The sequence below is a fragment of the Astatotilapia calliptera genome, chromosome 6 (assembly GCF_964374335.1).
Source record: "Astatotilapia calliptera chromosome 6, fAstCal68.1, whole genome shotgun sequence".
Taxonomy (NCBI): Eukaryota; Metazoa; Chordata; class Actinopteri; order Cichliformes; family Cichlidae; genus Astatotilapia; species Astatotilapia calliptera.
The window spans coordinates 15,334,808-15,352,199 of record NC_137427.1 but is presented as its reverse complement, the minus strand read 5'-3'; the positions used below and the strand labels follow the sequence as shown (position 1 = coordinate 15,352,199).

General features: G+C 38.9%; 2 protein-coding genes across 5 annotated transcripts in view; both read left to right on the top strand.

Annotated features, from left to right (window-relative positions):
* The window catches only part of evi5l (ecotropic viral integration site 5 like), a 46,861-nt gene extending 41,902 nt beyond the window's left edge, over nt 1-4,959 (top strand). For all 4 annotated transcript variants that reach the window (XM_026170522.2, XM_080302434.1, XM_080302433.1 and 1 more), the window contains one exon: nt 836-4,959. In XM_026170522.2, coding sequence (XP_026026307.1) covers nt 836-1,153 — 318 coding nt within the window. In that variant the 3' untranslated portion in view covers nt 1,154-4,959. The remainder of the gene's footprint in view (nt 1-835) is intronic.
* Nucleotides 4,960-7,270: 2,311 nt separating this feature from the next.
* LOC113023258 (uncharacterized) lies at nt 7,271-14,676 on the top strand. Its single transcript, XM_026169282.2, has 6 exons — nt 7,271-7,641; nt 11,153-11,451; nt 11,642-11,880; nt 12,596-12,721; nt 12,833-12,998; nt 13,760-14,676. Exons 2-6 carry the CDS (start codon nt 11,199-11,201, stop codon nt 13,936-13,938), a joined length of 963 nt encoding a protein of 320 aa, XP_026025067.1. The 5' UTR covers nt 7,271-7,641; nt 11,153-11,198; the 3' UTR covers nt 13,939-14,676.
* The last annotated feature ends 2,716 nt before the right edge of the window (nt 14,677-17,392 follow it).

Below are 17,392 nucleotides of genomic sequence, written 5' to 3'. Positions count from 1 at the left end.
TTTCATCCAAACTGAAGGCATTTTGCTTTTTTTCTGGCTATCGAGTAAGCAAAAAGTCTTTTATGCTGGAGTAAATGAAAATTGCCACCATAATTAATAAATGGTGCTAATTTTTCCCTGGCTCTGCTTAAAAAGTTTTTCTGGGGTATTGAGAAAAAATTTCCTTTTTTAGATTTTCCTTCCTCAAAAACATTTTGACCCTTCTTGTTGACGTAATAAAGTATGAAGGACCCAATTCAAGTAATCAGGTTTTAAGAAACAGCTGTGAGTTTGTTAACCCGGCGCTTAAGGAAACTGAGATAACTGAGTTCTCAGAATTAACTAATGGTAACACACTCTGTTTCTAGGTCAGAAAATCCCAGAACGTTGATTAAATTTGAAGTTAAAGTTTGTTAAATGCGCTTCCTGGAATAAAACCCAGAGGTGCTATAGTTAATGTGCCGTGCCGCTGCCACTAAATGTGTCACGTCTAACCCCAAAAAGAAAACGTGTAAACTAACGGAAGGAAGCTTGAATTCAGGAACTAAAAACAATCTGGATCAGTAACCAGGGTCCACCAAACTGGTCATAAACGTGTTTTTCTACTGTTAAAAATAATCAGCACCAAATACAAATGCTTTTTCCTGTTTTAATAATGCTGCTCTATATACATCTATGTGAGCCAGTTCAGCATGAACATACGGTCTATATTTCAGTGCAATCAGCGTTTTCACAAGATGTTCTAACAACCTGTACTGGCTGGTGATTTTATCCAGATTAGCTGAGGGTGGGGGGGAAATACATCTGAACCACAGCCAGCCTACCTTTGACTAAAAACCTCCTTCTTTGTTCTCAGATCAGGCAGCTGCGAGGACAGAAGGTGACCCCCAGCTCCAGGGTCACCAGTGGAGGGGGAAGTACCAACTACCAGGATCTCTGCCTGGCCAGCCCCGCCTCCGCTGAGGGGGACTTCCTCAGCTCAGATGAGGACCTCCTTCCCAGCCCACTGCCGGCCACCGCCCTTTACCCCAGTCTTTCTGGCCAATGTCACCCGTCTCCACGCCTCGACAGCGAGGGCAGCACGGACAGCGAGGCAGAAGAGCGGGTGCAGACGCATCCGGACCCACAGCAGCTTTATGGCAGCATTGTGTGCGCCGAGGCACTGGATAACTGAGACCTCGGGAGGGTGCTGAGATCCCCTATGATCTGAAGAGACGCTGGAACTGGGATTGTAGTATCCAGTCAAGTCCTCCTCCTCGGCCTCTCCAGTCTTTATCTTTTACTTGATGCAGACATAGTGGCATTGATTGGACCCGTGCTGATCATCACTACCTGTTGTCTCTGCTCCTCGTTACTGTCTCCAACACCTGTTTCCCACACTGTCGCTCCCTGGCAAAGAGCTTACGTACAGCCTCCCTCCTCATCCCCACGTGTAACTGTGCCACAGACTGTCAAAATACACGTCTATCAAAAACATGAACAAATCACATACGAACAAAATGTACCGCTCGCTGCTCAAAATCTACCACTGGACCTGAATCTGTGACTGTGGCCACGAGTGAAAGACGAGTACACACAGAAGGAAAATCCTTCCTCCCTCTAAGCTGAGTAAGACATATGACGCACTGTATACTCTGGCCACCCCTATACGACTCTTCTCCCTGATTAGTTCAGAGTTAAATACATCCTTATCCTCCCCTTTCGCCCTCATCCATCTTCACTGCCTTTAAAAGAAACTTCTAGCCGCCACCTGTTCATCTCTGTGTTTTAAAAAGAAAAAAAAAAAGGAAAGACAAAAAGGAAAAAGAAATTTAAGTGGTGATGATTAAACGAAGAAGTGGTCCGGAGCAGGAATACGCACACATCTGTATCAAACTCTACAGGCATATCACGTAAAGGCATTCCTAAATGAACCCTTAGCATACTGAGTACTTGTGCTGCCTGTGTGTGGCCTGCAGAAGGCAAGTGAGTTACACGCACAACCGTTCACGTTCACAGCAACCCACAAAAAGGCAGAAACTCAGTGTTGCCAAATCTTTTTGTTTGGTTTTTTTTATGTGTTGTAATTTATTTTGATATTGTTTTTTTTATATATCTATATGAAACTTGTAGGAGTGTAGACATACTGAAAGAGGCCAAACTTTCTACAACGTCCTTTGTGCCAACTAGAGTCATCTGTCACGGGCTCACTGTGACACACGCCGAGTGCTTCAGAGACAGAAAATGTGCTGCTATGATTTGACTTATTTCCTCCATTATTGTATTTTTTTGTTCTGTTATTTTATTTTATTTTTGTCAGTCTTGTGAGGTTACCATCCAACCTCAAGATTAACTCTATATCAATGTAGATTACTACTTGGAGTAATGTCTAAAAAACTGAATGGTTTAACTTTCTCCCAGAAGCTTTTCAGCTTTTAGCACCAGACTCTGTTGGGAGTACTTCAACATATTGGCAAATGCCTTTATTCCCTGTCAGACTGAGACCGAGATGAGACCACTCTGATATCTGTGTAAAGCTACAACTTGGATGGAGTTGGCTGATTTCATGCACAGCTTTGTTTTTACACTTTTTTGTATGGATTCAAGTAAGACTGCGTAGAGTTTGACGGACACGTTATATTTGCTATTATGGACTAGTTATCAGCAACTCGGCATACTAAACCAAGTAGCTAAGGCTGTAGCTGCTAATAAACTTTTGAGAGTGCTGAAAGTCAGACTTCTTTATATTTGGACAGCCCTGAGCTTATGCTGTGCTAACCAGTTTCCATTACTTAGCCTTCATATTCAAGACAGAAATGAGAGTGATCAAATGATTCCAGGAAACAAAGTAGATAAACCCAAGTAATCTGGCTCTTATCGCTTTCTGACAGCTAAAAGTGTGGGCCAATGACTGCAGAGGGTTGTTTCCTTGGCAAAGGTCAGTGTCTTCACGACAGGAGAGAGCATGGGTAGAAAAACGTTTAACATATCAAACAACATATTCTATTTAAAAAAATGGCTGTAAAATGAATGGAAACATATGAAATATATTGTGTGACAGGAACATATAGATGATATTTAAAGCTATACTGGAGTGTGTATAGTTTATCAAACAGGGTGTTATATCTACAGAGCAGTGATCTTTGCTTTTTGCACTACAGAGAAAGACACGCCCAGCTTTGTGGCGCTGAGCCGTGAGAGCTGGTGTGGATTCGTGGAGTCGTGGTGGGATCATTTTTCAACATGTGCATTTCTTCAGAGGGACCTTAAAGATAGTCTTTGTCTTGTGTTTCTTCACTCTATGGACCAACTGTCTCTAAATCCTTTAGAGGCTTTCTGCTTCATAACAAAGCATGTTTTATGTAATGCAAATCTAAAAAGAGCAGAGCGTTATTGCCATCCTCTCAGAAATTAAGTAATTGGATCTTCCAGTAATGGCCTTCAAAGAACTAAAGAGGATGTCAGTTTGCCCACCATACTGTTGCAAGTAACAGCTTTTTAGTGGTCACTGATGGTTGTGGCAACTGAAATCTCTACCCTGGAATCACTGCTAAGATATTGTCAAACCAAAATGACCGTTGTACAAGCGTTTCAGTTTTACAAATTTGCATCTGCTCTGTTTAGTATGAGAGTTGGACCCTTGTGTGTGTGGCCTGCAGAAGGCAAGTGAGTTACATGACATGATATTTTGCATCATGTCAGACTAAATTTCATGCAGAAGGTCATAATCATCACGATTTCTGGATATATCGGGCCCCCTCTATAGGGATGCTTTGATTTCAGTGCATTTATGTAATGCAATTAGCCCTTTTTTCATTATGGAAGACATAAAAGGCCGTGCTGTAAATGGGAAAAGAAACTCGATCTATTAGAGGCTTAAAATGCGAGCAACCATGAATAATTAGATTTATCAAGAATCACACAGAGGCTATAATTTTCTCAAATAAATGCACGGAATACCCTCATTTTTATGACTGCTTTTCATGGTTTGAGGTTTAAACTGCACTCTTTTAATACATTATCTTACTGCACATTCAGGAGCAGTGTAATAATATAATTAGCTCCTAAAAATATTGGCTGAAAATTATCATCAATTTCCCTTTTTATTGACGATTTTCTGGACATTTTGTGTCAAGTTTGCACCATATTTTGAGGAAAATCTGTCTATTTACTTTCTTCTTCATTAATGCATTAAACATACTTCAAACTAAACTTAAACCTAACCCACCACTATTAAAACCTTTAGGATTTGAGTACAGTTTGTATTCCAGTCCAAAAGAACCCCAAGAAGAAAACACATCAACTAATTGAAGAAAGCTTGAATTCAGGAACTTTCCATAATTAACCAAAAATATGGATCAGTAAATTAGGGTCCCTCAACACATCTGTAAACAGCTGTTCAGTAACGGTGCTTCTGTTCTCACTTCTGTCTGAATTCAGCTCTTACCTACTGTGATGAAGCATTTTGATATGTTTGTAAATCAGTTTTGAATACGGTTCTAGCCTTCATCCTTCATGTTGGTTTTTTAGAATTCCCATCCGTACTTTGGCTCGTCCCGCTAACAGCATTACACATGATGATGGTGATTAAATGTCATGATGTGCCATAAAAGTAGAGAGATTTACACACTTTGTTGCTTTACGTCACACTGTGTTACTCCAGATTCATCATCTTAAAACTGGAACATCCGCCACGTTTTCCCTGATTCGAAGCAGAAAAAGAAATAAGAGGAGAAGATTTTTCTCTTGTCAGATGGTGTCAGTCTGGCCTAGAGTTTCTCAGATTTATGTACTGTATGTGGCGACTGTTTGAGATCCACAGCCGCATCATTCATCATCCATCCTCTCTCTTTCTCTCTCTCTCTTGCAGTTCAGCTGATGTTGTCAAATATATTAAATGACAGTAAAAATTATATAAAATTCCAGTATGATGGGGAAAAATGCATTTCAGTGTTCTGTATCCTACGAATGATACAAAATAAACTTTGACATTGCACCTTTGCAACCGCCTGATTTCTCTTTTAAACTTGTCTTAGTCGCTAACGAGAGATGCATTGTCACCGTGCTGCATAGTGTTGCATAACAAATTGATTGTTGCGTGAGGTTAAAACACGTACACGTACTCTCTTTTCTACTAAAGACATGTTTAGTTTAAAGACTAAAAACATGGCAGACTGAGTGAGAGGGAGGCAGGTGGAAAGGTGAACATGCAGAGCAGGACGAGTTTAAATACCTTGTGAAAGTCATACTATGGAAAATAAACAGGAAATGATAATATGATAAAATCACACTCTGTAACAGTCTTCACTGGTCAAATTAGCATAACAGAATAGTTTTGACTCATTCTGGCCTACATCAGTATTACTAAGTCTGAAACTTCTCGATCTGTTCGTGCAAAAATCGAGTGAAATCTTTATTTATAATAACAAGACTGTAAACACAGATGAGCTTTTACATATGGATTAAAATTCAGGGTTGCATGCTGACGTACGAGTTTAACAGCCTACTCGGTAGCTATGAACTATGAATCACCAGGTTGTTGTTAGTAAGACTTGAGAAAGGATTTCACACGCAAACGTAGTAAGATTATTACAAAACGGTGATGCAGCCCAGTTCAGGGGAGCATGGTTTGGTCATAAACTGAGCATTTATGAGTAATGTGTGGTATGAGGTTTTGAGATAATGTAGAACAACATGTCAAATTTTGCCAAAGTATTTACAAAGATTAATGTGTGTCTGATTTGCCTTTTTTCCATCCTGCCTCAGAGGGATGCTGAAAACTAGGTAATTCATTTATTATTTATAGGCTGGACTACCAACATAGCAAAATGTGTATGGCCTGAATGTGGCCCACACAATGTGCTTACACATGGCCCACATACCGCAAAGAATGACGGCCCTTTGGTGGCCCAGATCTGGTTTGCCAGAGGTGGCCCACACATGGGCCAGCACAAGGCCAGTTGCAGACACACTGGTGGTCCTGTGCAGGCCCATATGTGGATCACCTCTGGCAAACCTGATCTGGGCCACCAAAGGGCCGTCATTCTTTGCCGGTGGGCCATGGGTAAGTTGTGTGCATCCATGGGCCGGTTGCAGACACACTGCTGGCCCAGAACAGTTTCAGCTCTGGCCCCAGATGTCAGCCTAATGAGTACCTTAATTAAGCCATGTAAAAACAACAAGTGCATAACAGTGCAAAAGTAACATGACGAAACTCTGTTCAGACAGTGAATGGACTGATTCTTATATAACATTTTTCAACTCTCCCAGATTACTCAAAGTGCTCTATACAACATGCCACATTCACCCAACCAGACACTTTCTCTTAACCAAGTGCTTCCTAACTACATTCATACACATTTACACTCACAACATGCAGACTGGAGGAACCAGGGATCGAACCACTAACCTTCAGATCAATAGGTGACCTGCTCTACCAACGTGGGGAAAAAACTTGCAGCAAAGATGAGCCATTAGTTATTATAAATCTCTGCCTCTCTTCAACAGCGTGCCTTTTGTCCTGTCTCCCTCCCATCACCCCCACGGTCGCAGCAGATGACCGCCCCCTCCCTTTATATTGGAGGTTACTTCCAGTATAAAAGGAGTTTGTCCTTCTCACTGTTGCCAAGTGCTTGTGTTTCTCTGTATTATTGCAGGGTCTTAAAATATTAAGCGCACTGAGGAAACTGTTATTGTGATTTTGTGCTAATTAAATAAAATAGACTTAGTATCCAAAGGAAATGCGCCAACTGTGTTTAAAAATATTTGGTCAAAACTGCTTCCTGTTATACGACATGGAAACAGTTAAATATGTAGAGCACGCATCCATTTATCCAGGTCACAGGGGCACAGCGGCCTGTTCCAGCTGTGATGGGCCGAGAGGTGGGGTGCACCCTGGATATTCACACCTGCGGCCACTGTCAAAGGAAACCAGAGTACCCACACAGGCACAAGGAGAACATGCTGGTTTCACACGTTAAAGCCTCGGTCACTAATTTCAAATCCAGGTCCTCCGTGCTGTGAGGCGACAGTTCTAACCAGGAGAGTCGCTCCGAGGTCTGCTTTAGTGAAACGTAGGCGGTAATATTTCATTTGTTTATGAAAGTATTTCTCAAAACCTTCCACAGAAATGTATTCACACTTGTCCCTCTTGTGTTTATTTGTCACTGATGTTTTAGCTTAATGATTTCATTAAATTCTATGGAAAGGAATCTGCCGTTGCATCAGCCGAGCTTCTTTATAAGTTTCACCTCACTGGTGTGTTTGGTAACAACACTGTGTCAACACAAGAGTGTCAAAACTTTCCTAAGAACTTTCAGCACAGTCCATCCACTTCCTCTCTGATTTATGCCGGTGTGTTTTTGTGCGACGTGTCATGTATCTGCACATTTTTTTTAAAGTAAAACTGGACTGATTTTGCGCTGCTGCTGCTGCTGCTGCTGCTGCGAGTGTTTGTGTGTGTTTTGTCTGAGGAAGCTGTGTGGTTGGAGTGTCAAATCTAAAATACTTCCTCATCCTCTTGTGCTCGCATTAGAGCGACCTTCAGATGTCAGCAGCGTCTCACAGTCCACCTCGGCGGCAGACTGATCGCACATGTGACCGTTTTAACTCCATTTCAGGGGTTCCCGTATTATTTTATGCAAAGTGCGTATGAAGCTCAGAAGTGCTGGGAGGAGAACTTTGGTGAGTATTTACACTTTTATTTCTTTTCTCTTTTTTTGTAGATTTTTTTTTCTCATTCCAACTCAGGTTAAGTTAGATTTTAAAATTATATATAGAAAAGAAATGAGGTGGATTACTGCAAGCGTTACCTGACTGATTCAGATTATGACTTACTTTAAGAGGCCATGTTTTGTTTTATGCAGCAGACTCAAAAAATGTGGAAAAGTTTCATCTAGAAGTACCTTCTTGTCATTTTATCATCCTTAAAAGAAAGGATCTTAGTCAGGGCAGAGTTAAGCTGGTGGCATGCAAAGCTTTTTGTATGTCAGGCCAGATTTTCTGGTGCAAAGATGTAGAAATAAACCGCTTTCTTCCTTCATCTAGCTGCCCATTCATACCGAAAGTGGCTGCAGCATGTCGACATGTATGTCAGATCTAAATTTTGTCAGACACTTCACAAAACACATTAACATGGGCAGCGGTCCACACCTGTCTGAACACGTCATTTCTTTGTCTAAAAATGCACTGCAGCAGTTGTTTTACTGCAATATGTAAAACATCTCTCATCTAATAAAGAAAATTTGAGGTGAATGACTAAACTTTTAAGTCAGTGCACATATATGTCAACATCAGGCCTCTGAAAGCTTTGTAAGCTCACTTGATGTTAAATCAAAGGCAAAGAGTTAGTTCTCCTTCATCCATAAATCTACCCTGAGCAAAACAAATCATCAGCAAGTCAGCAGCGCAGACCTGATCTTATCTGATTTCCAGAAATTTAAATCAGTTTACTTTGTCTGTAATAACTACATAAGGAAATAACTTTCAGTAGCTAAATATCAATAAAGCGGTGAAATTACATTTACTAAACAGATTTCTGTTACCTGTACTTGAGGATTTGCACCTAGTTTATTTCTATGCATTACTAAAGTTCAGACTGAAATAATTTACTACCCCATTGTTTTTGTCTGATGCTGTTTTTTTAAAGAGTAAGATTGTATATATGAAAAAAACATGAAAAACACCAAAGCGCTGCAGACGTTTTCGCAGAGTTGTCACGTTTCTCTATTCGAGGCGCAAACACGTTAAATTCATTCCATATTTTGCACAGAAAACATAATTGAAGGCTCAAAATTTATTGCAAACTTGTGTGCCAGAAGTTTATTTTTGTTTTTTCCTGTATAATGATCTACACATATTTATCATGCAACATTTAGGAGGGGCCCTCCTGCCCCAGATTGGGAACCCAGTTAGGAAACTACCTAAATGCAGAATATGCTGTTAAAATAAAAATAGCCTTACTTCGGTTGCAATAAAATAACATTTATGAATCTCCGCAGCACTTTTATTTAAAATAAGTCAGGACATGGGGCCGTTTTTCTATAGAACAAGTTATTTTTAAGTACGTTTTTGCATTTTACTACTTTTAATACAGGATATTTACTTTTTTTTTTATTGTTCTTCTTATTGCTACCTTTACCCAAGTAACAGATCTGAGTGCTTCTTTCATCACTGTAAACAAGCTTACAAACTTGGGCTTGAGTATCTGGGAAGCTTCTTTCATTTTAAGAATTCACCTACAGCTCCTGGTACTACAGACAGGTGACAGGTTCGAAGAAAAACCAGAACAAAGACTCTCAGTGAGGTGTTTGGCCACCAGATAAGAGCCTGTGCATCCTGGTATTTGTTCTGTAAATCACTTGTACTCTTCTGGAGATATTTATCATCCATCCTTTTACTCATTTACCCATTATATAATAGATATTTGGTATTCTTCATATGTTGATGGTGGTGGTGCTGTCTCAGATGTCGATCCAAGCTCTGCAAGGGCTCTTCAGCTGCTTTGATATCCAGTGAGCACATAGCGTGTGACATTTTTATGCTCATCATGCTTTGAATCAGCGGCGTCTCTCTGGATGGAGGGTTCGTCGTACTAGAACAGACCACATTAGGATAAAGACGATCGCTCCAAATGCTTTGCATTGATTTGCACCTTGAACAGAGCCTTCAGCCGTCCGCTCACTGCTACTTTATTTAACTTGTCACCCATGTGCAAGTCCTATCAGTTAAACCATATTTTTGCTTCATTTGAAAAAAACGATTTTAAAGCTGCAGCGTTTTTTGTTTGTTTGTTTTTTATTCGTGGTGTGATACCTCAGTTTCTGCACAGCATGCACATTTGTGCACTGAGTCATGATTTGTGGTGCTGTTAAGTGACATTTTCACAGCTCTGATATGACTCCGAATGTCTGAAACCACATTTGGAGAAAAGATGATGATGTCAATAAAAAATAATACTATTTCTAGCCTTCAGTGTTAACTAATGAAACAAAACAAAAGGTGTGAGGAGTTTAACTTGTTTTTCTTCAGGAAGCAGAGATCCTCGCTGTCATCTGTGATGGAAAAACTTTGTCCTGTGTGCACAAGAGTAAACCTTAAACAAGCTGGCAAAACTAAGAAGTTCAATAAAGTAGTTAAATAAATTAAAGGGCACCAAAGGTTGCCATTCTAAATGAAGTTGGAGACAAATTAAAGTTAAAAGTTTAGGCACACTTGATAATAGTGGAAGTTTTTTGTTTTGTTTTGGGGTTTTTTTAGCATTTTATAGCAAAATAATCACAGCAACAAAACAATATCAGCTGAGTTTTTCAGTGGCTGACAGCAAGCTGAGCTTTCTTCGCTAAACTGAAGGAGGAAATTGTGTTTCTCCCAGACGTGTGCACTCTGGTCCTGGCTCACGTTTCTGCTAAATAACAGTTTCAGATAAATCGTCAGCAGCCCAGTGAGAGGAAAGCTAAACCACAGATGCACCCTTATAGGCACACAGAGTGCAACTCAAGATTCCAGATTGGTATTTACAGATAAACACAGGCTAAAAATCAGGATGACTTCACTTTAAAATGTCTCACTTCCAAACATCACCAATGAGGTCACAGGAATTTTATTTGTTCTGATGAAATTTTAAGAAATTTGAATTTATAAAGAACTCGCTGCGCGCTGGCTTCATGCTCACTCTGTGTTAGTTTCATTTTGTGCATTTGTGCCTCGTAGTTGTTCCTAAAGCTTGTCTCAGTTTATCCACATCCACACCCTCAGGTGTATCTGTGCAATAAGTATTGCACCCCAAATAAGCATTTAATGTAACTTTAATGTTTAAAATTATTTACATTTACAGAACATAAAAGGGTGAGAAGCAGCCTCATCAATAATTGTTACATTAATCAATAAATACACATTTTGGGTTGTTTTTTCTGATTTACTTATCAGAAAAACAGTATCTGCTGAACAGTCTAACTCTGTATATGTATTTGACTTTCAAGCAGGAAACTATATAGAAAGTACAGTTCTACTGCCCTCTTTTGGGTATTATAGACACAATGTGTGACCTGTTGGTCATTCACCTTGTTTTATGTCTTTAGTGTAAAATTTTACTGTGTGCATAAAAAACTTACTTTAGTTGCTTTATTTCTTACATCTTTTACAACAGGCTGTTTACATATATTGCATTTGAATTAACTTTATTTTCATTTTCTAGGTACCTTAAAAACAGGATTACAGCAGGAGCAAAAGACCCCGGAGCAATGCCTCGTTCTTTCCTGGTGAAGCGCGGTGGGCTGCACCACCTTCGTCACGTGGCAAGAAGCCCCAGCCCTGGAGCCACTGCAGTAATGTTCAGTGAACTGGAAAAAAGGGCGGGAGCCTGGGACGCATCCCTGGAGTACACCAAACCGAAGACAAACGGTGATAATGCAATCGCCGCTGTGTTATTACAGCAGGACTTAAAGTTCTGTAATGAAAATGGGAGCCGTCACCCATTCAGTCCTCAATCATACGGTGGGTGACAACGTCTTTTGTTTGTTTTAGCTCTCCTAAGACTAAACTTTACACTTTTAAATGTGATCAGCAGCAGCTCTGTTTGGTCCGATAAAAGAACAAGGACCCAACTTTTTTTCCCGTGTTAATTAAAGAAAAAAAACATATTTTTCATATTTTTCAAAAACCGTCTGTCTGCTTTTCTTTTCAGACCACAGTTCTGCTGAGGCCTGCAGTCCTGTCAACGCAAATATTTTTAGCCAAGTGGAGAAAGTTGTTTCTCAGCCTCCCAAACCAGAAGTATTGTCGAGTCTTCAGGTGAGGTCTGGATATCCAGATAAACTGTCCGAACTGAGAGAGTTGGAGCACCATCAGATCCTGAGAGAGACCAGGAGCAGCAGCTGCTCTAAGATCTGCGCTCCGAGGCAGGAGTGCCTACTATGTGGAAAGGTTACAACAATTTTTTTTATGAAGTTCCTGTTTTTATTTCATTTTGACTTTTTATTTTTAGATTTATTTTCTATGATTTTTACAGAAGTACTATTTCATTGGATTTTATTGCATTTTAGTTTTTTATTATGTACTGGGTATTAGTATATTATTATTATTATTGCTGTTGTTGTTATATTATTATATTTTATTATTATTGTGTAATAATAATATTATTATATATCTATAAAGATATCTTTACTTAAGACAGATTAACAAACATCCACCAGAAGACAAAGACTAAAAAGACATATATCATCAATCAATCAGCATCAGCATAGGGCCGCAAGACATATATCGTAGATTGTGTTTATTGGAGTCATTTTTACAACAAATAAAATATTAAAATGCACAATACAGTTATTTATTTATTACGTTTCATTTTAGAAATGCCTTTTTTCAGTTATTCTGAAGGTGATGCAATTTTTTTGATGGGTAACCTTCCATATATTCATAAAAATCCTCCGAATGTCCTCCAAGAGACCCATGAACCATGAACTAGGCTCAACAATTTCAGTCATGTAAAAGTTTATAGACTGAAGAAACACAATATTAACTAATGAATACATCAGTGCTCCTTAGCTTCCTTTGATTGTTTGAAAAGTCTAACCTCTAATGAGCCATAACTTAAAAATTCCTCATTGATATGTTAAATTGTTGCAACTTGTCTTTGCAGATATTTTCATGTCTGTCAAGTCTGAAAACTCACATATGTAAGAGTCACAGAGGCAGAGCCCGTATGTCAGTGGCACACATCAAGTCCGGCAGGGCTGGTAATGAGCAGGCACCTTGCAGGGGGAAGGTCAGCATCACTTTGCCTTTAAATGCATTATTCTGTTACATCTTTGGATGTAAAATCAACCATTTATTGGGATAGAGCTTTGTCAGATCCATGACTGTCTGCTGTTTTCAGGAGCGGACATTCAGCTGTACGGTGTGTGCAAAAGTGTTCAAGCGCTCCTCCACCCTCTCCACTCACCTGCTCATTCATTCAGACACCCGGCCCTATCCCTGCCAGTACTGCGGCAAACGCTTCCACCAGAAGTCTGACATGAAGAAACACACCTTCATCCACACCGGTGAGTTGGTGCACTCCTGCTCTCAGTAAACCAGTCTGGTGTTTTCTGCTAAAATGAGCACTACTAACATACGTGTGTATATTAGTATCCTTTAAGTTAGTCAGTTTGCCTAATATGAAATCTGGCTCATTAAAATTGGCATAAAAGTCAGACTGTAAAAAGGCTCAGACTACTTCCTGATGATGTTTCCAGCACACGTAAAAGTACAACGTTTTACGTTATTAATGACCTTCAGATCCACTACACAGAGTTAGTACATATGTAATTCCTTTATATGTCTTTTTATTCTCAGGCTCTACTAGAGTAGCGTTGACTTTTTTTAATAATAAAGCTTATATTACATATATATATTCCTGGACTTTGTTGCCACCCTTTCGTTTATCCACTGTCTGAAACAAGCAGTTTTAGCACCATTTTAGCCAGCTTTCTTGTGATTGGCTGCCCCTCAGATGGTGGGTGGGGCTTTCTGTGTTCAAAAGTGTTCATCTTAGATGACGATATCCTCTCTGTTTGATGTCATACACATCGAAGACCAAAAAAAATCTGAGCTCTTTGCCCACAGGGATTATTATAGAGCACACTAAGCTCATTATTATCCACCTTTGTAAAAGCAACAAATATGAAAGAAAGGAAAACATAACAGTTCCCTTTGATAAATCTTTTAACCTTAGATTCTAAACCTGATTGGTTAGTTTTTGTGTCATATCTGGATTCTGAAAGCAAACAATAACAGCGTTCAATTCTCTCTGTTTGTCTGCCAGGGGAGAAGCCCCACGTGTGTCAGATATGTGGCAAAGCATTCAGCCAGAGCTCCAACCTCATCACCCACAGCCGAAAGCACAGGGATGACAGGCCCTACCGCTGCCCACAATGCCTTTACAGCTTCCAGCATAAAGTGGACCTGCGGCAGCACCAGGAGCAACACTGCGCCTACCGCTGATTCTGCCCCACTCGAGACTTTAACCTTCTCAACGAAGAGGAACAGGAACTTGGATCTAAATCTTTGACTGTGTTGCTCCCAAGACAGCGTTTAATATTTCATGCAAAGCTGTGTACAGTGTTGGAGGTGTATTATATACCACAGGCATTGTGGTAGGGTGTGTTGAGTCTCAGCAGTGTAGTGAAATGACTTTATTTATGTGAAGGAAAGTACAAAAAACAGTACTGGTTACAACAATACTTTAATAATTTAAATTGTAAATGCAAAATACATCCTCGGTCAGTGCATTTGATTTAACTGATGCTTATTTTTCAGGTGTACTTAGTGATATCGAGCTATTTGTTTTTTGTTTTGTTTCTTTCCACATACTGAGGAATATAGTTGTACAGGAAAAATCACAGCACTGTTAATGCTTCCATCCATCTTCTTTATAGCTTATCCAAAGTCAGAGTCACTATTGTTATATTAGTGATCATTATTATTATTTCAGTTAAGCTGTGTTTAGACTTTAATTCTTGTGGACATGTGGTGTGTTTTCCAGTGTTTTTGTATTAACGGGACACCAAGTATGAGACTCCCACTGATTAATCATTCCTGGTTAGATATTCAGAGTTATTGTTCAAATATTAATAAAAGCAGTGCTGTGTGCAACAAAAGCTGAGCTCTTAATATAGTATAATGTTGTGTATATGTACTCTTAACTTTGTAATAATTAAAAAAAATTGAAGAAGAAAGAAATATTGATAGGGGATTCTTTTGAGTTTATTCGTTTTAAGATTTGCTAAAGTAAGGTGTATCGTCCAAAGACAGGGTCTGATAAACACATCCTACTACATGGAAAAGAGGATAAAGTCTGAATAAGTTAAAGTAGTACAAAGAATTTTACTGATCTCAGTTTGTCCGTCAAGCAGTAATGTTTGATACTACGAGCGTGGTTGGAGCTTTAACTTATCTAAACTAAGGCTTTTAAAGTGCACTTAACTTAGAGGTGAGTAGTATAGCAACAGTTGTAATTTTCTTTGTTGTACTTGATCAAGGTTTTAACAGTTAACTAAAACCAAACTAAAACTAGATGTGCAAAAAAACATTTCGATTAACTTAAAAAATAAAAACTAGGCTTTACTTCAATACCTTTGGAAACCTATAATTAAATACAACTAAAATAAAAAAAACATAGAGAGGAAATATCCTTAGTTGTAATATTTGTTAGTTTGGTATAATTTTATTAAAACTTGTGTGTCTATTGAGACTGTGGAGACTAACACTGAGCTAATAAAAACTAAAGATAAACACATTGAAACAATAAAAACTAAACTGAAACCAGAAAAAACCCGACCAGGAAACGAACTGAAACGAAACTGAACCAAAAGCAAAAAAATTCTAAATTAAATGAAGATAAAAACCTAAAAGATACAAAACTATGATAACTCTGCACTGGATTCAGGGTAGCATGACTTATCCACCTTAAACATGGCACACTCAATATACAAAGGTCAGCAGTGCTTCCCCCTCTCCTATGTGGCATTGCATAACTGCAAAGGTTACACATTTGTTTTAACTGAAGCCAAGTTATCAAGTTTTTCCTCTTGTACAATTGATCCCACATGAGTCAGAGTGAATCAACATTTCAGCCTGTTTGGGGAAGAAAACTCTGGCATCTGTTCAAATGGTAAAATAATTCATTTAATTTGATTTTACTCAATTGTGTTCAGAAGATTTCTTCACACCACACGTACCCGACTGTTGTGGTAATTTTGTTTTTATTGAAACCGAAAACAAAAAATACAGACAACTTTGTCTAAAGTCATGAATCATCATTTTTGTTCAACTCTTTGAATCAACGCTGACAGCCTGCACTTCAGTCACATACTAATCTGAATTTCAGTGGGGTTGTATACAGAGGCAAAACCACAAAATCTGTTTTTGTCCAGCAAATTATGGACCGAACTGTTTAAAGTAAGTACTTAAAATTAACATGATGTTGTTCATACTTAAGAAGAGATCTTTACCATTTGGTTATGCATGGCATGCAAAGATATTTCAAAATTTACATTAGTATGTTTTAGAAATAGGGCAGTAAATAACGTCTCTGCAAGCCTCCCACTGGTCCTAACATGTGGTCAAAACACCCTCGGTGTTAAATTGTGCAAGAAACAGGAAGTGATGGACGACGACCCTTTGAACTTTTACGATGCTTCTGAAACATGGTTTAAATCCTGGGCAGTTCCTTGTATTTCAAAACTAATGCTTGCAAAAACACTATTAGCAATATTGCCACAGTGATCAGCATGTGTTTACAAATGTTTTCATTTCATTTCATTTTTGAGATTTTTTGAGATTTTCTAGTTAATTAAAAGCACCGAGGCCAAAAGAGAGCGCCGTGTAGCTCAGTGGAGCCTGGAGATGCACCTCTGTTTACACACACACACACACAGGCACAAAGTGGACAGTAGTTTGAGTGATTTTGGCCTGGGTTTATTTTCAGGTATGCAAGATTGTGACAAATCCTTTTAGAATGTCATGTTTCTGTCATAGTTATCTCCACCATGGAGGTTATGTTTTTGGTAGCAATCGCATGTGCATCATTCTGTTTCTACACACAATAGTGGAAAACGTTTTGAATGAATTCTGATTCAGCTTTGTAAGAGTGCAGATTGAGGTCATGTTATCAATTTGTTCAAATTTGTCTTAAAGCCACCAAAGTCTTAAAAGTCAACTTCATGATTTATTGGTTGAAAAATAACACAAAAAAACTACAACTTAGAAATGATTCTTACAAGTGTCATGTCTATTATCATATAGAAAGTACTGTGTAAAATTTTAAATATACTACATTTGACCTTTGACCTCTCGTTGAAGGTCAATAGATTGATTCAAAGGTCAAAATGAGACATTTTTAGGTTATTAAAACTGGCTCTTACTGCCATTGTTTGTATTGAAAAAATGGGGAATGATCTATGACAGCGGTCCCCAACCCCCGGGCCACGAGTCGTTTGGTACCGGGCCGCGAGAGTTGAGGCTCGGGTGTGAAATTTATGGTGTTCAGGGTTTTTATCATTAACTCGGTTTCCCTGGGTCTTTTCCCGGGTTGTAGTTGTGCGTCTTATTTTGAAAGAAATATCTACACGTTACCATAGCGACCAGAGAGCATTAAGGGGCAGAGAGGAGGATGTTACTCTCAATGTTGTTAGCGCATTTCAGGAGGACGCTGCTAATAAAGTTACACAATTACACAGTGAATTTGCCTTTATTAATATATTTACAAAATACTACAGTTTTTGTCTTGGCCGTGTCATTTTATTTTGTTGTATTTATCCGCGACACCTTAAAGGCCGGTCCGTGAAAATATTGTCTGACATTAAACCGGTCCGTGGTGCAGAAAAGGTTGGGGACTGCTGATCTATGAGGATTTTAACTATCGCGTTATGTTATATTGGCTTTGTTATTACTTTTT

Coding starts and splice junctions, on each gene's coding strand:
- LOC113023258 (XM_026169282.2), top strand. CDS start 11,199: ATGCCTCGTTCTTTCCTGGTGAAGCGCGGTGGGCTGCACCACCTTCGT. Junction 12,722..12,832: donor AGGCACCTTGCAGGGGGAAG/GTCAGCATCACT, acceptor TGCTGTTTTCAG/GAGCGGACATTCAGCTGTAC. Junction 12,999..13,759: donor ACACACCTTCATCCACACCG/GTGAGTTGGTGC, acceptor TTTGTCTGCCAG/GGGAGAAGCCCCACGTGTGT.